At 45.1% G+C, this 23,409-nt stretch overlaps 1 protein-coding gene across 2 annotated transcripts in view; it reads left to right on the top strand.

Annotated features, from left to right (window-relative positions):
* Positions 1 to 23,409, top strand: part of CLASP1 (cytoplasmic linker associated protein 1) — a 1,312,099-nt gene that overhangs the window by 81,054 nt on the left and 1,207,636 nt on the right. For both annotated transcript variants that reach the window (XM_085647275.1, XM_085647274.1), the window contains exon 2: positions 17,676 to 18,164. In XM_085647275.1, coding sequence (XP_085503401.1) covers positions 17,970 to 18,164 — 195 coding nt within the window. In that variant the 5' untranslated portion in view covers positions 17,676 to 17,969. The remainder of the gene's footprint in view (positions 1 to 17,675; positions 18,165 to 23,409) is intronic.

Genomic DNA, 23,409 nt, shown 5'->3' with positions numbered 1-23,409 from the left:
GCCCGGGGCCCACCGGATCCCCCTGATCGAGGGCTCCCAGCGGAGCCAAGCGGCGAGTGGCTCCAGGGCGAGAGCAAAGAGCAGAGGGGACAACGGGCACCCCTGCCTCGTACCCCGACCAAGAGCGAAGGGCCGAGAGACCCGCCCATTAACCACCACCTGAGCCATGGGTCCCGTGTAGAGAAGCTTCACCCAGCCAAGAAATCCCTCCCCAAAGCCGAATTTGGTCAAAACAGCCCAGAGGAATGGCCACTCGATGGTGTCAAAGGCCATCGTGGCATCTAAAGAAACCAGCACGGCCGGTTCGGAGAGGTACTCTGCCCTGGCGAGGGCGCCATGGAGACGCCGCAAGTTGAGGGCGGTGTTGCGATGTGGGATGAAGCCGCATTGATCAGGATGAATCAGATCGCAGATGACGCTCAACAAACGATTGGCAAGGACTTTAGCCAGGATTTTAGGCTCTGCATTTAGCAGTGAGATAGGCCTGTAAGAGGCACAGCGGTCCCGTGGCTTACCGTCTTTGGGGATCACGACTATCGTGGCCAGTCGCTGGTCGACCGGAAGGGAACCGGCCTCGAGGGACTCCTGAAACATACGACGGAGGAAGGGCGCTAGTTTATCCGGGCGCAACTTATATAATTCGATAGGCAGACCGTTGGGACCCATGGCCTTGCCCGAGCGAAGGGACCGAATCGCAGTCGCGATTTCATCTACCGACAAGGGAGCGTCCAGCTGCTCACGGTCCTCGGCAGAAAGGCCAGGCAAAGCAATGTCCCTAAGGAGAAGGCGAGAATCTTCCTCATCCCTATCAGTCACCGGGGAGTACACAGTCCGGAGGTGGTCGGCAAAACGTTCCACAATCTCACCAGGCTCAGTCACACACACTCCATCCGAGACACGCAACTCCGGGACCACACGATTCACTCTCTCCTTCTTATCCAGCCACGCAATCAGCTTTCCCGCCTTGTCCCCGGCATCATACAACCGACCCTGCTGCTCCCTATACATAGTTTTGGCCGCGTCAGTGACAAGAGATCTGTATTCAAACTGTTTCAGGTTGAGGGCATGGAGCCCGTCCGGAGTGACACCCGCCTCCAAGGCCGACTCCAGCCCCGAGATGTCAGTCTCCAGCTTCACCACCGCCTCACTCCTGAGCTTCTTAGCCACCACTATCTGGGAGAGGGCGTGTCCGCGGATTACGGTTTTAAAGGCTTCCCACAGGGACATTGCAGACAACACAGACCCCTCGTTTTCAAGAAAGTATTGGTCCATAGCCTTAACCAGACTCTCGCGGGTAGTAGGGTCTCGCAGGTACCACGGGTTAATGGGAGCGATCCGCCCTGCGGACCGCGACTCGGTGTCAAAGAGAAGCCACAGCGGGGAATGATCGGAGATACCCCTCGCCAGGTGCCTGACCTCTCGAATTCGACCCGTCTGCGCCGCGGGCATAAGGAAATAGTCTAACCTAGAAAGACTCCCATGTGCCCCAGAGTGAAAGGTGTATTGACATTGGGTCGGATGCATTAATCGCCAACTATCCACCAGGCCGAAGGTCTCCAACAGGCCACCTAGCCAAGCCTGGGCAGCGGGGAGGGCCCTGGGTGGGTGACGATCCAGGTCACCCGAGACCACCGAATTAAAATCCCCGCCCATAAGCAAAAGGCCATCCGGAAGTTCAAGCAGCATTCGACCCAAGTCCGCGAAGGTGGAGTTCTGGAGGCCCGGTGGGACGTAAATTGAGACCAGGGCAAGGGGATGCCCCTCCCACCTCCCAGTCAGACAAACATAACGCCCTCTGTCATCTGAGACCACCCTCGTGATCTCCAGCGGAAGTGAGGATCGCAGGAGAATGCCCACCCCCCTGGAGCCAGTCGTGTAACCAGAGTGAGCCACGAGGCGGTATCCCCCCCTGTTCATTGCATGGCAGACATTACCAACCAAATGCGTCTCTTGGAGAAACACCACATCAGGAGTCAGACGACGCAAATGCTGCAGAACTACACCCCGTTTGATACGGTCCCCCAACCCATTGACGTTCCATGACATCAGCTTCAACCCGTCCCCCCCCATCCCTTCCAATAGATCAGAGGTCCCCCCGCAAGTAGCACAAGTCCCAAAAGTGGAAGAAAATCAATACCTCGCCCTGCAAACAAAAACCACACTACAAAACAACCCCTCCTTCCCCCCCACCCCCCCAACACCCAACTCCCCCCACCCTGCACCCCTGTGGGCCAAAAAAAACCCCCAAATTGCAGTGTGCCTGTCGCCCAACTAACCCCAGTCTACAAAAAGACCCCGGAGGAGGAAAGGGACCCGTCCCCGCCCGCCCCCCATGCAGGTACTAGCAAAACACACTGAACCAAAGAAGTACAACCCAGCTGAGCAGTGCAAATTGGCAAAATCAAGGACCAAAAGTCACTCCAAAGGGGACCCGTCACCGTTGGCACCCGCAGAGGGCCCGGGGCGGCCACCTCTGTCCGGCAGCGAGTCCAACCAGTCACTCACGGCCACAGGAGAGTCAAAGAAGGCAGTCCGATCCTCATGTTCCACTCGGAGTTTGGCAGGGTAGAGCATAGAGTACTTTAGGCCCAGCTCACGAAGACGACGTTTCACCCCCTGGAATCCCATCCGCTGCTTCTGGACAAGTTGAGTAAAGTCCGGATAAAAGTTAATGGATGAGTTCTCATGTCGAACCGGGCCGTGGACCCGCGAGGCCTGCAGAATCGCATCCCGGTCTCTGTAGTAAAACAGTTTGGCCACGATAGGCCTCGGGGGGGCCCCCGGCCGTGGCCGCCCGCCCGGAACTCGATGAGCCCGTTCAACGGCAAAAAATTTACTCAAGCCCGCAGGGGTCAGCTGCTGGAGGATGAGTTCCTCGACCAGGAGGTCAACCGGGCGGTCGTCAGAGGACTCCGGTACGCCGATGACACGGATATTGTTGCGTCGGGCCCGTCCCTCGAAGTCCTCCAGCCGCCGGGCCATCTGCTCATTGACCACCTTGATGTCGCCAAGCGCGGCCTGCAGGTCCGACACGTCCGCGCCCAGGGTGGAGGTCCGCGCATCGAGAGTTTGAACCCTCTCGTTTGTTTTGGAGAGGTCCGCCCGTATTAAGGTGACATCAATCGCCACCGTATCGATCTTGCGGGCCAGGGCCTCGTATTGCGTGGCGATGGTCTCCCTGATGCCATCAATGGCGCCCATGATGTCCTGTAGGGAAAGTTCCGAAGAGACGGATGTGCCACCACCGGCGACGTCTGAGGGGGGACCGGCCGTTCCAGGAGAACCTCTGCCCTGAGTGTAGCGGTCCATGTTGTTGGTCTGGACCGATCCTCCACGGAGGGAGGATTTAGTCTTACGCCCCTCAGGGCCCCCCTTGCCCCCCATGCGGCCACGTACTCCGAGGGGGACCGTCGATCAAAAGTAGTTGGGGTACCGGCCCTGGAAACCAGCGCCTCACCCGAGGCCACAATATGGCGGTGCAGGGGGACCCAAGGCGAGAGGCACTCTAGTGGCAGGTGGAGACAAAGCTTTGTGCAGAGCTTAGGGAAACACCCCGCCACCTCAATCGCTTCACCGGCCAGCCCCCTGAGGTCTGAAAGTGAAACCGAAAGCGGCCAAACGGCCCCTGGCGCCGCGCCACAGCCGTTGTTGTTCAACTGCGACACGGCCCCACGGCCCACCTTCGCCCCGGGCACCTCCGTCGGGTGGGTCCCAAAAGTTCTAACAACGATATTTCAGGATTCCCGGGTCCGATTAAATTCCTGAAAAGAGATACGTGCTCAGCCGGTCGTCATCTCCCAGATTCCATAAACCAAATCAGGATATTGTCAGGATAAATTCCGAGGAGCAGCGAGGGTCCGGGGGGAGCCCTGTGCTCACGCGACCATCTTGGATGCGCGCTAGGCTCCTCCTCTCCTGGAATCTTTTTGATTAGCGACAGCAGTGAGGCGATACCAATCTCATTGTGGGGTTCATCCCTCTTCCTTTTAATTTTCCGTCTGTTCTGGCTCCTAGATCTTGCCACCTGCAGGCTCCTGGACTTGACTAAAAGCAATTTTCTGACCTGCCTATTAGCAAGAGAAAATGCGGAATCAAACCATCTGGTAACCTTGCAGCAGCTTTAGAAGGGATGTTCTAATATGACAGCAAAGTGCTTCAAAATGATGCCAGATATTAGGGCCACTGGGTGCTTGCAAAAGACAGCAAAGGAACATACTCAAATGTTGAATTATTTTAGCCAGAAATTAATGTAACCTGAGACCTAATCAAGAACCAGTGGTTGTTCCTGTATCAGCAGTAGGGCAGTAGTTCTCAAAAAAGGCAGAGAGAAGGTCCCAAATAGGGTCTCTCAAAAGTTTCCCCATGTCACCTTTAATAGTGTAGGATAAAATACCTCTCGCAACAAAAATGTAATCAGTTGTGGTTGCGTGCCCACCTCCTCGAAACAAAGGCAGCTAGCCATCGCCATTATCCAAAAATTCCAGTAAATTCACCAGATCATGTGTGGCGACATACCTCCCCAGCTCTTTCCCCATCCAATCTGAGCTCATAGCCAGACAAGCAAAGCATCAGTTCCCGCCTTAATAGGATTCGAGGCACACTTTCGCATTAAAATTGCAGCTAATCATACAATTTAATACAGAGGTGTGACAGTCAACTATCAAATTCATTACAGAGTTAAATACATGCATAGCACTACAGTTTTCTGTTAGTAAAATCGTTATTGTAAAAGTTGATTAGAAAAAAATGTGAATAGCCCCCCAACCCCCCCCCCCCCTGCCCATTGATAAAAATGCACTGAAAGGCAGGGTGTATCGTAGGAATCTCCTCCAACTCTAGACAGAGTGAGGCTTTAACCCAAATAGGAAGGCTGCCTTTTGCTTGCCCAGCATGGGATTGGATAGCTGAAATAGAGTTGTAAACAAACACCCTTGAGCTGCATACCTTGTGACCCAACTTTCCTGGAAAAGGCTGATATACTTTCCAATGAAGGATATTTAATCTGCCTTCTGTAGTTTGGGTCCCAGCTCTGCAACATTCAACTAATTAATAATAAAGAGGCGAGGAAGGTATAATCACGAGCGGCAAGCACGGAAGGGGTGGTGAAAAACAGGGTATGATCCTTAACCTCAGATGGTCCAGTCGGGCGACAGTCAATAGTACTTAAGTCTGTCAGAACGTCGTAACGGTTTGAGGGTGTTAGAACTAAAGTGCAAATTTATAGTAGGATGTGACGTGTACAGGAAAGCATGGGGTTCTAAAGGTTTGTAAAAGTCACCTAAAGGCAGGGTAACAATTTGAGTGGCTGAGTTGGCCCAGTTCCTGGGTTATGTCAGCAGGTTCCTGGGGTAATCAGCATAGCTAAAATTGATAATGATGCAGTTGCTCCGAAATACATTTTGTGAACAACCAATTCAGCCCACCTCTCCACACCATTAAGATGTTGTCTCTGAACCCCTATGCTTCTATAGCCAATGCAGAACTTTATTTCAAAGGTCATCACAATATTTCTCTGCATTCCCCCGCAAAGAGGGAACGTCGGGTAGAGCTAAAAGGAAAGGACAATCAGCATAAGGAAGCCGGTTGAGGCAGTCCTTTGCGCCCAGCCTCCAAAGTCACAATAGGGGCGGGCTCTGAACCGCCTTGAGTAGAGGTCCCAAGGTTGACAGAAGCATCTAGCCCTACTGGTGGACGGCTATTATCGTTGGTAGCCTGTGCCCTACACTCCCTTTTGGATCATGGATTTCCCCAGAGTAAAGGTAGCAGGCCTGTGGGAAGAGGGCAGTAAAGATGGCTGTCTGGCCTGACTCACTGAGGCTGATGGTTCTTGCTCCCTGAGATGACTATGTTCTAATACTTGAGCTTCCCAAAATGCACTTAGCCTGGATTCAATTTACAGCAGGCGCTCCAAGATGGGTTGTGTTCTGCTTGGAGGATGACCTTAAACTTTCTACAACAGTCCTCCAACCAACAAGTTCTATATAGCCTCTCCGCACTTGCTAGGGCAGGGTTTTTAGTTGGCTCCCCCATTAAAGAAGTTAAAGACCTACGGACCTGTGCCTGCAGATACTTCCTTTTCCATTTAGGTGTAGGTGTACTCTGGAAGGATACGGCAACAGGAGTAGATTTAACAAGGCTAGGGCCAGTTTCGGAAATCGAAGACACTGTAGGAGAGCCTTCTGTTACTGATCTGTTTTATCCTTTGGCAGTACCTTGAGAGCAGTCTCCGGGCCTGATATCCAGCGAGAGTCTACTTTCAGTTAAAGCGAATTCAATGGAGATTACTCTTACACCTTTCTCAAGCAGTTTATCAATAGTGGTGCCTTGAAATAAGTGAATGCGTCACCTGGCGATTTTCTTTTACTCCATGCCAATGTGTGGGTGATCGAAACTTACACCATAGTTTAAATCTAGGGCTTAGAGAGCGGGCCCAGCCTCCTCTGGGAAAAGACAGGCCCGCTCTTTGCCCAGGCCTTCCTCAGCTGTGGGTGGCATTGTTGCTAATAAAGTGCTGGAAGATGATGCCCCGTGTCGTCCTCCAACAGAATTCTGGTCCTGGGAGCCCTGTGTGCCTCCAGCAAGCCCCATCAAAGCGTCGACCGTCCACATAATCAGACTGGACCAAAAGAAAATATCCACAATGTAGAATCCCGTCTCCGACAAATGCATATCCCAATATCTACAAGGCACTGTATGTTTATTTTCAGTTGGGCCTGTGCTTGAAGAAAGTGCTGATGCCCCGTTAGTCTCTGGTAGCGCACAAGGTCACTGAGCCAGGTGGTGCTCCATCCTGAAGGAAGTGTTGCTGCTGGTAAGTACGGCGGGCACGGTGAGGGTCGGGGCTAGGCCAGGGATTCTGCTGTTGTAATGGGTTGGGGGAAAAGACAGTGCTGCTGTTTAGAGCTGTAGTGATGTCGCTGTGGCTCCTGCAGAAAGGCGCCCTGAAGCCTGCAGTACTGGGACAGTTCCCTGAAGGGTGCAGTGAAGAGTGCCTGGGGATAGACTGGCAGCAGTGGGTAGGTGGAGAAGGTCTGAGGTCTGATTTTTAAGATAACTAAATTATCTAAATGGGAAATGCTAAAAATGTGGTCTGGATCGGGCGCTCCAGGACCTACTTTGGAGAACCCTGATCTACAGCATTGTATCTGTGTGTAAGGGCTTACGGACAGAAGTCGAACACATCTTCATAATGTCAGATTATAAAATTGCCCACCTCTCATTACAGAACATTTGCAGAGAAGGATTGAGACTGGATTTCCAAAGTATAGACTTTGCAGTTGGGAAAACTAGATTAGATGATGGGAATACCATTCTTGACAGTGGTAACACTCTTGATCTCGAGGAATATCTGAGTGAGTGCCGAGAACAATTCTGGAAGAGTTTGAGTGTAGGAAATGTGCATAGAAAATAAATGTTTCAACTGATGAGTTGGAGATAAATGCGTGTCTGCGTGCAGTAGGGGAGCCAGTCACGCTCTTTGTTCAGGAGCCATCAGAAGGAGGGCGATGTTGCAAAATATTCATACTGGAATTGGTGAATTGGTGAAAAAAGGCCAAAAGGATGATAGGAGGAGACGTCCAAGATATCCAAAAAGTATCCGAAAACTTGGTTTCAAGAAAGGTATTATATTCTCCACATGGCCAGACTTTGTATTGTGATCTAATCACTTCCACAGGTAGTAAAATGCTTAGTAATAGTTTGCAGGTTTATAGAGCTTCTAGATTCAACAAGGGCATCACTAATGTTAGAAGAGCAGTAGTCTCTGTTGTCTTTGTGCAACTTGTACAGTCAGATTGGGTATGACTGACCAGTATATTACTGCAGCTTCAATCTCGGCTCCAAGCTTTCATCAGCCACTTGCTGGAGTGTACGTTGCAAGCTCTTTGCCCACGTGTAGCCTTCTTAAGATACTGCTAGGATCTGGTGCCATCCGGTTAATGCCCCATGGAAACACCAACCGGACACTTGTGCAAAGTCGTGGCCATGCACCTCTTTAGCTGGGCAGCTGATAGCTAAATGCTGTTATGACAGGATCTTCAAAGCTCTGGATGGCACAACAGCTTGCTGTTGCGATGGCTTGTGATCCCTCTATGTATACTGAATTGAAGAGTGACTCAGATTTTCTGTAGAGAACATTAAGGTTTGTTCTGCCTTCTTGGTTTTGAAAACAGGAACATCTGCAGTTGTTTAATTTACTATCAATGTATGTGGCCTGCATGCTTTGCTATAGGACCTGAATGGTCATTTATTGTGGAATACATATTGAGCTTGAGTTTTCACATTACAAAAAATATTTCTTTAATAATGAATAAAATGTAGGTTCACAGGCAAAGCAGCAAAAGAGCAGGCTAGCCAGACTGGTGAATATGTATATAGGAGCAAGCGAGTTATGCAATCTGTCTTGGAGGTAGGGCTTATTAAAATGGAAGAGAGATGGACATGGATCAATGTATGTGCTGGGCAAGAAGTTTAGGCACGAAGAGCAGGTTCATAGTTTGGGGCAAACTTGCCTGCAGGTAGAGAAAGATAGAATGGAGGTAAAGTTAGATTGAAACTCATGCTAGGACTGTTGATCTGAAGATGGAGTTCCCAGGAAAATGGAATGGAAAAGGGTAGCGAGCGAGAGCAGGAACCTGGTAATGTATTCTGGAGTAAAATCTTGACAAGCAAGCAGGAAGAAGTCCAAAAAAAGTGCTATAAGAGAAAAATGGCACTGCGCCTCCCTTGAACAACATCGAGAACTATCTTCATTATGTCTAAATATATAGTGCGTATTGTACCAGGCTGAGGCTAAACACAATCTGATAGCTAACTATCTTCGGATTGCCTCAAAGTAGAAGTACTCTATGCCTTCACTTATTGGCACAATTAGATGCTACAAAATTGGTTGCTTTATTGCTTCACACATGTACTCTACTAAACATTGTTTCTGTGATGGGATATACACTTTGAGAGAACAAATTGTTTTGTGTTTCATACAGCACAGTGTGGATTGCCTCTCTGTGAATGGGCAACTTCAGGTAACGAACCAGAAAAAAGACTTCTTAACGAAATCGATTTTCAGGACTCTTTGAAGTTGATATTACACCTACATGTCATAAAGTCTGAAGCCCTTTCAAACTATTTTTTGTATGACACTAGCAGTGTGCAGCCAAGCACTTGTACCCCACCCATAAGATTCTAAGGGCCCGATTAAGTGTTTAGTGGTGCGGCGGCCTCACTGCCACTGTTTTAATGGAGGAAAGACCCCCATGAAATCAGTGGTGGTGAGGAAAGACGTAATATACATGGCGGGACCTCTGTGGTCCTGCTGAGCCGATTACTTCCTCAAGCCCGGTGCACTACTGCCAGGAAACAGAGGTTCCCTGGCGGAGTCGACGATCCCAGGGCGGCATCGACCGGCAAGGTCGTAATGTGGTAGTCGGTAGAACGCCACTGCTACCCCACTATGAGTCTGGCGGTCCGAGGTCCGTTGGACTCAAAATTAGGCCCTAAATGTGCCTCCAGACTCGATTGAGATCTGATGCAGCCTAGACTGTCAGGGTTTGTCAAGTTTTTTCTGATGTGCACTTTAAGATACCCAATTATTTGTGCGAATTAGTAATTTTAATTATGCATATGCGTGTAACCGATGAATTAATGATTTTTTGCTTAAATCATATAATTGCATATAGAAGTGTGACTAATGTAATATAGTTGTGCCACATTTTGGTGTTAGACATTATTTTAAAATTGATACAACTTATGGAGTTTTGCTTATCTTGCTCCTATTCGTTCCCCCATAAGACCAGTTACCCACTGCAAGTCTTCTCTCCCTACAGTTTCCAAGGGACACGGGGAGCAATGACCTCAATGTACTGCGGTGTTAGAAACCATGTATTGTGAATACAACTCTTAGTCGTGTACCTAATGTATCATTCTGAAGGATTTTCGTTGCTAGTTGCTATGTAGGCGTGTAGTAGAACCTAATTCTATGAGCTATTGTTAAGAAAATGTTTCATATTGAGTCCAGAGTGCAGTTGCTGAGGAAGCGAGCAGACCATTTTTCTTACCTTAAGAAATGGGTTAGTGTTAAGAGCCTTACAAACGTGCAAAAGAGTTTTTGATTTTTCAATGTGACCTTATCATGATCATGCCATGCTGAGTTTCCAGTTTTATTAATAAATATGCGTAAATTGTGTATAAAAAAACCCTGGCTTTGAAGGATTAGGGTGGCTTTCCATTATCCTTCTGAGACTCTGTCCGATTATTTTGAGATTTCTTTACTTAAGATGCGGTGAGTACTTTTTATGAGCTTGGCACTTAGAATTTAGATTGACTAACTAGGTTTTCTGTTAGTTGTTTTATTTTATTTAAAAAGTTTTATATAGCACGGACTAGACCCTGGACGGGTATCAGTGCGATTTACAGAAATTACATCACATATAAAGCGTAGTACAATAGGTACAAAAATAAGAGTAGATAGTAGGGAGAGCATACTTAAAGTCAAAATTAGTAGTGAGTCTGGGGGTACTCAAGAGTGTGTTAGCCATTCGTCTTTAAAATCAGGTGTACATTCTGTTTGGAGAGCAAGTTAAGTGTGGAATTTGTTTGTTAAAAGCAGTATGACGTCATTTTTTAAGAAAGTGCTACAAGGGTTCATTCTGATTTCCGGGGCAGGGCATATTATGATTCATGAATCTGTATCTGAGCCTTCATGGCAGAATATGCTAATTAATTTATAATGCTTATTTTGATAATCCTGCATTAAACCTCTCAATTTTTGATCTAGAACTTTTGAGTGTCTCCAGTTTCTAATCATGATTTTAATCTGCTAAATGAGTGTATTAATGGGAGGGTAGTCTCTAGCCACTAGATCAATGAGGAGTCTTGTGGAGCCGAAATGCCTTAGGTAAATTTTGGGGTTTGTTTGATATTTGTGTTCATGAGATTATTGGGTTTGGCTCCCGCACGATGATTTCTGATTTCTGACTTTGTGCGTGGCAGTAACCTAGAACAAGATACTATGAGGAAGTGTCTTATTTCAGAAGTGAGGAATGATATCCCAGAGTTCATTATTAAAATCTATAGTTTGTCTGTCTTCTCTGTGCCATTTTTGGTCTGGCTTGACACGGCTGTGCTCTGTTTTACCTATTGTTACTAATTCTTTAAAACGTCGATGGAGGAGCTATCTCCGCCCTTAAGAGTCTTTCTCTCTCACCTCGTTCTCTTAACTGTTTGGTCCATCATTCTACCTTCTAGGAATTGCTTCAGTTTGAATGTATGAAGGGCAATTTTACTTCTGAAAGGTACACTCCATTATCTCATTTTTCGTCACAGACAATTTCTTATGTTTTTCTATGCAGTCGGTAACAAAAGCAATCCTTTTGGCTACTACCCCCATATGGTGGCATAACCAGTTGGTCTGACTATATTTGTGCATCCAGCACATGCAAACCGCATTTGTGAAGGGCTGCGTTTATACACTGTGGGGTGTGATACACTCACCTCGTCTCTTAGTCAATACTTCCTCTGTTGTGATACTGGTTAGGTCTCGTCTGAGCCAGCGCTTTAGCGCTGCTCTTGCGAGAGCTATAGAAAACGGGAATTTGGAAGTGCAAACAAGTGCTTTTCAGGCCCCCAACTACAGTGCATGTGGGCCGGGCGCGCGCACCATTTGGCAGCCTGCATGTACATTTCGCGGGTGCTTTGATGTCCTCAGTGAGCCGCGTGGCCACTGCGAACATCAAAGCGCCCACGAAATGAGTACTTTCACTTTATCGTTCGCACCTACTTGTTTTTCCTCTGCTGCGAAGCCGATCCGCACCTTTCGCCTCGATCTCCGTGTTACCTTACTCTCCACTCTGTCCAGAGGTCTCTCTTGTTCTCTGCTACGCTTTCTTTTCCTTCATATAAAGCCCGATTTTCTTCCTTCATATGTTTCTTTATCTTTCTACATCCTGGCATTTATTTTTCTGCCTTCCATCATTTTACCTCTCTCTCCCTCTGTCCGTCTCACACACACCTTTCTCACTATAACCCTCCCTCCGCTGCTTTTCTAGTTCTCTTCTCCCCTTTGTCTCCGAATCCTGTCCCTGTCTATGAATTGTTCTCACTTCACCATTTCTCCTCGCTGCCTGTTTTTCACTCGCCTCTGCCCCTCCCCCCATCTCTCTCTCTCGTTATTTCCCTCTCTTTCTCTTCCTTATTCCCATCCCTGTTATTTTTCTCCTCGCTTTCCAGTCTTGCATTTAATAGTTCGCAAATCTCGTTTGATGCTGTATATCTATAAGAATCGATCCTTGACTGCAGCCATCTCATTACGCGACACATTCTCAAACATTCCGCATTCGAAATTCTCGCTTTCAAAACGGTTCGAAATTCTGGGCAATCCCTGCTCCAGACATTAAGTTGGAATTAATTATTTGCTTGTAAAATAAAAAAAAACGGTTGATCGCAATCGCCACCTAACCTTATTTTATAAACACACTCCTAAATTGTTTCCTTGCTGTTTCTGTCAGAAAGCCACCGCCACTGGAAAGGACGCAATGTGTGAAACCCAGGGCTGATTGCACGTGGACTGTTTGAAACGTGCATTCATCCTGGTGTTTCGTACTGCGCCTTAACATGTGCATTCATTCATCCTGGTGTCTTGTAGAGCGCCTTGAAACGTGCATTCATCGTGGGGTTTCGTGCAGCGCCTTGACACGTGAATTCATCCTGGTGTTTCGTGCAGCGCCTTGACACGTGCATTCATCATGGTGTTTCGTACAGCGCCTTGAAATGTGCATTCATCCTGGTGTTTCGTGCAGCGCCTTGACACATGCATTCATCATGATGTATCGTGCACCGCCTTGACACGTGCATTCATCCTGGTGTTTCGTGCAGCGCCTTGAAACGTGCATTCATCCTGGTGTTTCGGGCAGCGCCTTGACACGTGCATTCATCCTGGTGTTTTGGGCAGCGCCAGCGTTTGCATAAGTACCCAGTGCAAAGCCATGGTTATGTTAACTAGAGGGTGATATGTGTTTGTGTTTACTAACCCGTCAGAGGCCGGCTATGCCAATATGTTAAACATCACAACACGTCCACACCGGAAACATTATTTTCGCTAGTATTGGCCTCAGTCATTTTCCGAATTTCTGCGCTGGCAGTTCGCCCTAAATGCCAGATTCACGAACATCGGAAAGGAGCGAGAAGCAAAAAAATATATACGTTACTGTGCCACTACTTTATATATATATATATATATATATATATATATATATATATATATATATATATATATTGCAGCTGGCTTCCGTCACCACAGAAACACGTTTAAGACGGTAAAAAAAGTCTTCGATACAACTCCACAAATTATGTCACCAAACATGTAAATGAACTTTGGTTCTCTTTACTGCCTCTTGGCACTGTGAAGGTCGGGCAGTCTCTTGGCGCTGTGGGAAGTCGGGCAGTCACGACCGCACGCCGCCCTCAGGCCAGCGCAGGCACCGAGGTGTACACCTGACTAGTAGTGAGGTCAGAATCTTCTTATATAGCGCCTACTACCTATTTACACTCGTTTCACAACACTACGCAGAAACAGCACAGTGAGTAGGAACATCTGCTTGCATGACATAGGATGTCAGGACGATGCGAGTCCTAAAGTCACAACCGGGTGGGTAATTAAAAAAAAAAGCATTTGCAATGCAATAGGTCTCGCATTTGCGAGAGTTTAAAATATTGGCATTGTAAATGACAATGCCTTTTATTTGTTTTAAAAACCAACACATAAATAAAAGGCATTGCCATTTACAGTGCCAATAGCTCAAACTCTAACAACTGCGAGACCTATTGCATTGCAAATGCTTGTTTATTGTGTGGTTCTTAGTACCTGCATATTTTCGAGCTGTGGTGCTAAAAACATAACTTAGCTAAATAAAAACACATTTGTGTGAATGTTATCTGTATGCCTCCGACTTTTTTTATGCCACCGCTGAAAGTGGTTGATTGGGTAGCAGTTTAAGTGCGAGTTCGTGTTTTCGTTGGTAAAGCAATATATACATTTTTGCTGTGTCTCAATCAGCCTCGGTGACCTTGTGTGCGGGATTCTGAGTTCCTTTGGATGAGATCATTGTAGTAGGTGACAAATGAAACTTTAGTGGTGTTACTTATCCGCTGCAGCATTTCCACACACAGGGAATATATGCAAATGAGGCTTTTAAGGTCTGCAGCGCTAGTGTGATAGATTGTGAACTTTGAGTGTCCCAGAAGCTGATTACAAAAGATCTTTTTATCTAAATTGCAGCATTTTGCTTGCTTGATGGATGCGCGCGGGGCTGTTCTACTGCATTATGCATGTTTTATTACTTATTTGATGCAGCCACTAACATGCTGCATTTATCAAGTGAAGAATCGGGTTTCACTGGGAGGAGCCTCCCTCCACAGTCCACCAAATGGTAAAATCCAGCCAGCGTTTCATGGCGTCCATGGACAGTGTGTATACGGGAAACTGACCTGAAATAAATGTCACTGGTTATTAGGGCTTTAACTGGGGCGTGTCCTTCTGTGTCTCGGACCCGGCAGTAATTTAAAACCGACTTTGAACCAGGTTCCTGCAGGCGCTGTATTGATGTCCTTTACAGGGAAAATTCGCAGCGATATCAACTATGATTGAAAAATTCATTAATGTACTCCATGTCAGTGGGATTTCTCAAGTTTTAGTGCCACCTCCCTTACTTAATTCCCTTAGATTTCTTGCCGTTTAGCAGAATGTTGTTTTTCTGCACGTTTTTTTCATGTTGCACATTACTCTTGTATGTTCTGTGAACTAGGCCCTCCTTGGGAGTCTGGGAGTTCAGGTTGTTGGCTGGGTGTCTTTAACGGTTCTCGACGAGAGCGCTCTGGAGCGGAGGCTGAAGGCAGCAGTGTGAGATTTTCATATTGGGTCATAAAGGTGCCCAAGAGACATGCTCATGCAATTCTTGGCCCCTCTGCAGAGTGTACATAGCAGTGGAGACGTGCCATTTTAAGTGCGAGTATATGTGAAAGTGTATAAAGAAAGTACAAAGCTGTTGAAAGTTTGACAGGGGAAAGGTAAAAGAAAATTAGTACTTACAGGCGAATGAGTACGGGGCTGCTGAAGTGAAGGAGGTGCAAAGAAGTATGTGACGAAGGAGTGAGTGAAGAGAGGGAAGAGGGTGCGGAAAAGAAAAGAGACCAGGTTTTAAATTTGCAGATGGAAGGATTCAGAAAGATGTGGGGGAAATCATGCATCTCACAGACTGCACAGAACGCGGTGTGGAGGGGACAACTGGAGTGATATGACACTGAAGACCACTACCCCTTCCACGGGACCTAAGCAATGTTTAACTCAGGTTTTTTTTCTCCAAAATGTAAAGATTTCTTTTCTAATTTTTCACTACAATATCATTGTTACTCATTTATCCCCTACTGCTAACAAGCATTGGCAAAGCCAATAGGTCTGGCTTGTTTTAGGTAAATGTGTTGGTTGTTGTGTGACATGTCTCAGTGCATTAACAGAAATCTCCCAGAGATGCTGCCAGATTCTAGTCGGATGGCATGCCGTGTGAAGCACGGGATTTAAGTGTACGTTTTAAGCCACTTCCCTAATTGCATTAGCCACCCTTGGGTTTATTCATCAGGGCCCTTTCAGAGAGAGACCTGCCCACATATTTAATTCCGCTTAAAGCCCTTCTGGATAATATTTATTTAAGTAGGGTCCTCATCAAATATTGGGATACTACATATACAAGCCCCATGTCAGGTGTGACAGCTTCAGCAGTCCTGACTTTTTACTCCTCATTTGCATACTTCGACCAATGATAGTGTGTTTTTTTAACATAAGGGTAGGCTTAGAATTGGCTGCATGCATGGTACTTTTACATGGAGCCCCACGGCCATTTATCAACTATGACATGATGAATGGTATTTATTTTCAATTTCTGTTTACATTGTTGAGCGTTCTCTCATTTTTTGATTGTCACCCCCAGGCACAGTTTTCTCTTGGTCCCTCGACCACATAGCATATTTTGGTGGGGAGGGGGTGGTCAGCTGCGGCCCAGTGGGCAGTAGGCCCCAGCCTTCGGATAAACACCTGCTGCTGTCAAGCAATGTTAATGACATATTGAGGGCGGCCTACTTCTCCCCTCCCCCACCTTTCCAGGCCAGAAGAGTCACTTTAAGAATTCATATGACCCTGCGTGAGAGCAGATCACAGCTTTTCGGGGCTAAGATTCAGACCAATCTGCTTAGTTATGGCACTTTTTTGTTTGACGTTATTGCGAGGTGAATATGTAACCTCTAACATATTTTGCTTAAGATGTTTTTGCGTCATTTTGTTTTCGAAAAATAAGATTAGTTGTTGCTGTGAATGTGTTAGACATTTAGACAACCGATTCCAAACTCTGAAAAATAGCATCTTCTTTCCGCATATTCGGCTATTCTCCGTTCACTCTTCAGAGTGACAACTTTTCACCCCTGTAGGGCGAGAAAGACTTCATATATAACACTACATCCTGAAAATGGTTCAGTACGCTCAGGCTGCTTGCAGAGATACGCGTCTAACATGGAAGGAATGAGCTTGAATCCTGGCAGCGCTGACAGCCTTTCATCCCTTTGAGGTCGCTAAGGGAGTACCTTTGAATTAGGTAGTTAATTATGCAATTTTTATTAAACCCGTACCAGAATGTTTATTTTGTAATGCACACTATGTAAATGGCTAAAAGTGTTAGGAAAATGTCCAATTATGATTGTAGGTAGGGGCTAGGAACTGTTTCTTCTTAAAAAGTGGAACGTAAAAAAACCGAAATCAAAGATTTTTTAAAATATATTTCTGAAAAATGTTTTTCCTAGAGTAAACATGAACTAAATTAGCAATTGTGATGAGGAGAGAACAAAGTATAATTTATGCATAGTTCAGTCACAATTTTCTGAATCAGTTTTACAGTATGCTATGTTATCTTCGTCCATATTTTTATAGCGCTTTTTTTACAACTTTTTTTCAATGAATGTGTATCTTCATGTAACGTAACTGGTGCTATGTAAAGCGCTCTGATAACTGATTGGATTAGGGTCAAGTTTGCGCTATATAAAACTCTGCAAAAAAAACTTAATATAGCACTGTAGCACGCACTTTCTAGATCTGGGCATTTTTGTCCTCTGGTTCTGGGGCTTCCATTGATCACATATGCAAGCTCATTTGGCTGTGTGTACTTAGTAGAAATTTGCTTTGTTTAAAGCGTCGGATTCAAACTGTTCTTTGTAGTGTGTTAGGTTTGTGCTATGGGTTTCCGAAAGACTTTGCTGACTGTCCTTGAGGGGATTGTCTGTTGTCTAGGGCCAGGCCTTAAAGAGCATATTTTTTTTCTAGGCTGGCAAGTCCAGCCAGGTATAGATCCATTATGGGATGCTGTATAGGAGACTTTTTAAAAAATAAGGTGTTTTAGATTTATCACCTTAAACACTTTTTTTTCTCTTGCGGTGTAATCGATTTTACTGTGATTTATTGGTATAAAAACCCTGTGGGACTACTTTCCCTTGGTCCTTGCATTGCATTTACCTCGGGTATCAGCTTTTTACCTGACTTTTGCTCACTCTGCGAGCATTTAATTGGGCAGTAACGGAAGTCTTTGCTCGTGGGATTTTGATGTCTTTGCCTACCCTAATATCTCTTTGTATCCTTGCCTTTTCAGAATGGACTGCTGAAGGATGAATTCTTTTGGGGATCCGCGATAAAGCGTTGCCACACCTCTCGCTGTGTTCATCTCGGCTGGTGATCTGAACTGGACTTTTAATTTCGCGACAGATGCTTCACGTACACACATGCTGAATTGTTTTCGTTCCCCGGATCCCTTCTCTGGAACGCAGGCCCATAGTAGCCCTAAGCCCCGTCTGGCAAAGAGGAGAGCTCCAGGATAGCCGCATCCGGGAACTTCGCCCTTCTGCCAATCACTTCCCCCGTGCTGGTGCTGCGCTGACCCCGCACCATGGAGCACAACATGGATTACTGGTTAGCACAGATACAGCAGAAGGACGTTGGCAAGCGCCTTCAAGTGGGCCAGGAAATGATCGACTACATCTCGGACAAGCAGAAGTCATCAGACCTGGAGCACGACCAGACGGCCCTGGACAAGATGGTGGACGGCCTGGCCACCTCCTGGGTGAATTCCAGCAATTATAAGGTGAGATTTGGGTTTCAGCAGGTTGACTTGTAGGCATGTAACTTAAATGTGTGTCAGAAGATATTTCAAAGTATTGGCGGGGCTACAATGAGTGCTTTATAGGGAGAGGAGTGGCGTTTTTTAAGTGAGTAAGTGCTAGTACAGGTGGTTGGGGAAAAGTCTTAACCCCTTAAATGTGTAAAAACCAATGACACCAGGTTCCTATGGAAGAGATGCTTCACAGGTTTTTAATCAGTTCTTCTGATTACTGCGCATGGAAACTTTAATATCAAGCAATATTAAGAATCCTGTTCTTCTTTTATGCAGGTTTCTTGCACCAAGGCCTAAAGAGATAAAATAGGTTGTACAATGATCTCAAAGACAGGACTGGTTTCATTAAAGACAGACTTGCTCATTTTTCAGAAGTAACTAGGCAGAGCCTGGTAAACTCTACATGCTGAGGGAGTAGGTCAGTCTGCTGACTCCTCACAGCTCTTAAGCACCACAGAAGGGAAGGGTATGAGAAATTAGCCATCACAATTGATGCATAATGATCTCAGAAGTGGGAACTTTGAGTTATCTTGCTGGGGTTCGAACTGGCATCCCTGAGGTTTTAAAACGATGCCAACAGCAGCTGCATTAGATCGGTATGATGTCTTACTGGCTTCGTGTATTGTGCTCTGTCAGTTCTGCTTTAGAGTTAGGAGATGATACTTCACTGTGTTAGAAGCACCAGATAAATTCAGTTTGCACATTAATTGATGATAAAGGCATTACAAATTCTAATTAGGAAGCAGTGAGATTCTCTTCCTGGTTCATGTCCAAGAATTTGTCATAGAGAAGCAACCTTCAGTTCCTTCTGGATTATGTCTATTATGTATGGCTATTTCACAAGAGATATCTTTAAAAATACAGTATTCCCCAAAAGCAATGACTATGATAAAGTCACACCTATGTGCCCGTTGCTTGTCATTAGTGCATTCTCTGTTTTTCTTGTGGTGCAGGTTTGGTTTTAGTGAGCTGTGTTTGGAAACCAAGTCCTGCCATTAATTTATACCAATTTGCCACTATGAACCGCTATAGGGTGGTAGTGTGGGAGTGGTCAGTACACATAAAAGCCCAGAGGATAATTCTCTAGCACAAAGACATCCGGGCAGTTGACCTAGAAGGCACGGTCGTATCTTAAGATCATAAGTTAAAGAGCAGAAAGTTGCTAGTTATGTAGTTGTCAAAAACAGAGTAGTTCTTAATTGTGTTCATTGGGCAGTGGAAGCAAAAGTACCTTTGGGAGATGTGGTTTAACATTGTGGTTGCATGGGGCAACTACACACTCCCTTTGACCTACATAGAAAATGACAATTGCGTTTTTGTTTTGTGTGTGGTTTTGTAAAGAGACCGATTGGTAGGAGAGGTGATGTAAAAGAAGAGCATGCTGTTGTCTGAAGAAATTTGAACAGTCCTAATTGAAGACTGAATGGCGGCCCCTTGGGTGGAATGCTTTTTGTTTGAGTTGGTTGAAGGTGATTGGGTGCAAGTTTCGAAGGAATAAATCGTTGATGGACAGACCATATGTCCTGCAATTGGAGCATTGGAAAATTAATGGGGAATGGGTTTAACGGTGTGGAAGGTCTAAAACGGGCATTGGTGCTTCTAATGCAGTTGCGCACAGAAGTAATGGGGTTACCAGACTTCGTGTTAAATAGAAATGATGTGGGTATTAATGACATTCAGGGATTTTGTGTGGGAGACATGTGTTGTCTTGCATGAGCTAGCTTGTTTACGTGCATTACTATGTTAAATTTGCCCACTTCTCTCCAGTGTAAAGTGGCCCACAGTTAATTTCGCGTTCACGGCATAAATAATATATTTGCAGTGTGTACTATACCATTTAATACCATTGTTGAGTGTGGAGAGAAGTCATGCCTCAAGAGAGGTGAATCTTTGAGTGGGTCATGCTGTCCCTCCCCTCTCTCAAAAATAGTAATGAAGGGTATACATATTTCAGTCAGGAATTCTGCATGTATGGCTGATTCCATACTGGTTTTTCACGCGCAGTAAATACAAACTAATGATTTTAACCCTAGCGAAAGAATAGGGAGTTAATTTCATGCTATGAGACAGAATCAAAGACATTGGAATTTAATATGGACCCCAGTTTTCTTTTGTAAATGGTTCCAGAATGGAGCATTTGAGAAAATAATTGTTTTCCTAAGTTAGTAAAGCTGTGCTGTTTTAATAATATGGTATTTTACCTTTTCATTGAAGTAATAAACGAGTGATAGTGCTGTCATTAGTACACTTGTAACAAATAACAGATGTCATTTGGCCACATTTACTTTCACTGGCGAGGCATAAACTTCTATATTGGCAAGTAGCAAGAATGTTAATGAATTTAACATTCGTACTTGTAGACAGGCCGTATCCTGCTGGATGGGGGGTTCATCAAACATTTTAATCTGCAGAGGGATAAAGTTACTCACATTGATTGGTACCCTCTTTCGAAAAGTGGACACTAATTAAGTGAATAAGGGTACAAATGGGACTGTAAACTTGCACTAATATTGTGTCTTTTAACTTTTGTACTTGGTAGATTTTAGATATTTTTATTTTTTATTTGTGTGCTTTATGGTTGTGAAACACCAAATAAAGGATTCTTTGACTGATTTGACTGACTATATTGGCACGTCTAGTAAATACAAATAACACCGGTCAGGGCCATGTTGTTAGGGGAGGTCTGCTCTTCAAACAGATCTCAGAATAAACGTCACTCCGTGCAGATGATTAGTCTGCATCATCAGTGAGATTGCATGTCAAGAACAATAGCTTGGTCTGTCTTGAAAAGATGTATATTTTAAGCTGAGTTTCAGAACGCTTTGTGTGGGAGTGTTACTGATATCAGTGGTATGCATCCTAATAAGAACATTTCCATTTCAGCTTTAGCCTGCACACAAGCCCTATTCACAGATCAAAATATAACAAGCATTGGCAAAGCAAGTAGATCTGGTGTTGGCAGCTAGCCATTTTACTTTGTCAGAGACTGTTTTGTTTTTTATGGTTTCTGCAACACATTATTATTGGAGAAGCAGCTGGGATCTCGTAAGTCTTTAGAAAAGTAAATTGATTAAATGCAAAAATATTGTTTTGGTCTCAAAAAGCTTCTGTTCCCATAGATGTCCATGGCACTTAAGGGAAACGGCTGTGTGTGGATGTGCTCCCTGTGAAAGGGCAGAATGCCTTCACTCAGAGTGAAATTAGCCAGTCGCTGAAGTGGGCTAACGAATCCCCCCTAGCTGTATAATGTAGTGGCTGAAAGAAAAATGTAAATGACACAAGAAGAGGTCTAGATGAAAGCCCCTATGAGTACATATATTATATTTATGATTTAGTAATATCACATGGTCCTGACAAAATCCAGACCTAAAAATGTACATGTTAACTGCAAGTGATATGGCTGAGGCCGCCCACGAAGGGGGCATTAAGGGACGGTGTATTAACAGCCGCCTGGGGCCCGAAAGAGCTGGTTTTGCGCGCTGTAGCGTGCCAGGTAAAGGGGAGGCCTTCCCCCCAGGTCACGAGGGGATCAGGAGAAAGGGCGCCAAAAAAGACAGTCGCGAAAACCATGGGCCAATCAGGGCCCAAAATGTTTCGAACCCCCCTATGAGGGGACAGAAACACCTAGCAGGCTGGGTGGAGCGGGCGGTGGAGCAAAAAAGTTATAAATGCGTTGCCTATATTTTTCACTCAATACAAGGAGCAGAGGCAGTTCGCTACGTGGTCTAAATTTGCTTTGCAATAGAGATTTTTCTTTATGGTGTTTTTTCTGTGAATATTTTTTCTCTGTCTTTTTTGAATGTATCCAAAAGAGCCTTTGTTTGATTTTAGTCTGCTAATGCAGGAAAGCACCCTTCTTAGCTTACGGTTGGAAGCCAGCTTTCTTCATGCTCTGTTCTCACCTTATATCTGAGGCTTCTGGTTTTGAATATTTTCATTTTTAAATATTTCAGCCTATATTGTTCCAAATATTTTCACTCCTCTTGTCTGTATTCTTCAGTGTTTTCTTCAAAAGTATAAAGCTACAACTTGTATTTTGCACATATATTTATTATGTCTTTTAAGAGATGCATTTAAGTTTAAACAGCACCTACATCAACTGTGACTAAAATGCTAGTCTTCAGTAGCCAGTGAAACGAAAAAAATGACAGTCTCAAAGTGACCAGTTACAGGAGAAAACACCAGTATTCACAATATTATTGTCATATAACCCATAGTGAAACAACTGAGATCCCCATTGCTCCAGCAAAAGACCATCCCGATTTAAAAACTACACCCTTAGCGCTCTCGAGACACTATATAGAGATGGGGCGTGAGACTCGCTGGATATCTTCATGCATACTATGCCTCAAAACACCCACATTTAGAAAACAAGCATTGACAAAGCCAAAAGGTGTGGCTTTGGCAAGCCTGCTTTTCATTAATAACTTTTTGCCAAACGTTTGCCCTAACCAGACAAAATCTAAACATAATGAAATTCAAAAATGCCACTTTCTAAAGGTATACAAAAAATGATGAATGGAATGCTTTAATTTAGGTCAACCACTGGTAATTACTCCGGGTCGCATCCCATTCCATTGTTGTTTTGCACACCATCCCTTCCCACCCCAGTTTGCACCCAGCCATATGCAAATCAGTCTCGACCATGCCAATGTGAACTGTCCAGCCTCAATGCCTGACCATCTCCTCCCTGATCCAGAACACAAGTAACCCAAGACTGGTATCGCTCTTATTAAGGCTTATTAGTCGATATAGCTTGGTTCCAGTGGCACAGAGTGCACAGGACCCACATCTTGGCATACCTGTCCCACTTAGGGCATCACACTAAAGAATGCAAAAAAGTGATGGGGAGAAGGCTTGAATTAATCTGTCACTGATAATTACTTCGGGTAAAATCGATCCTGGATTGCCTGTGTCCTGGTTCATGGAAGACCTGGCCCCACCTGTTCAGGCTGGACTGTTTCCTTGATACCCAGCATATCGTTCTTTATATTGTTTGTTTTTTCCTGTAAATACATCTTTAGTCACTTAATTTTAGCCTTTTGTAAACAAGGAACACTAAGCAGCAATTTAATTCATTTAATGTATGATGTTAAACTGTGTTGAAACAATTATTAAGATTTAATAAAATCAATAAATTGAGAGACTAGTACTGTCTTTTATAGTCCTATTGGGACTGAACATGTGATGCATTGAAAAAATATTTCCAATTATG

This window comes from Triturus cristatus, chromosome 3_2, assembly GCF_964204655.1.
Source record: "Triturus cristatus chromosome 3_2, aTriCri1.1, whole genome shotgun sequence".
Lineage (NCBI taxonomy): Eukaryota > Metazoa > Chordata > Amphibia > Caudata > Salamandridae > Triturus > Triturus cristatus.
Note: the sequence above shows the minus strand (reverse complement) of the source record. Positions and strands in the feature narration are given on the sequence as shown.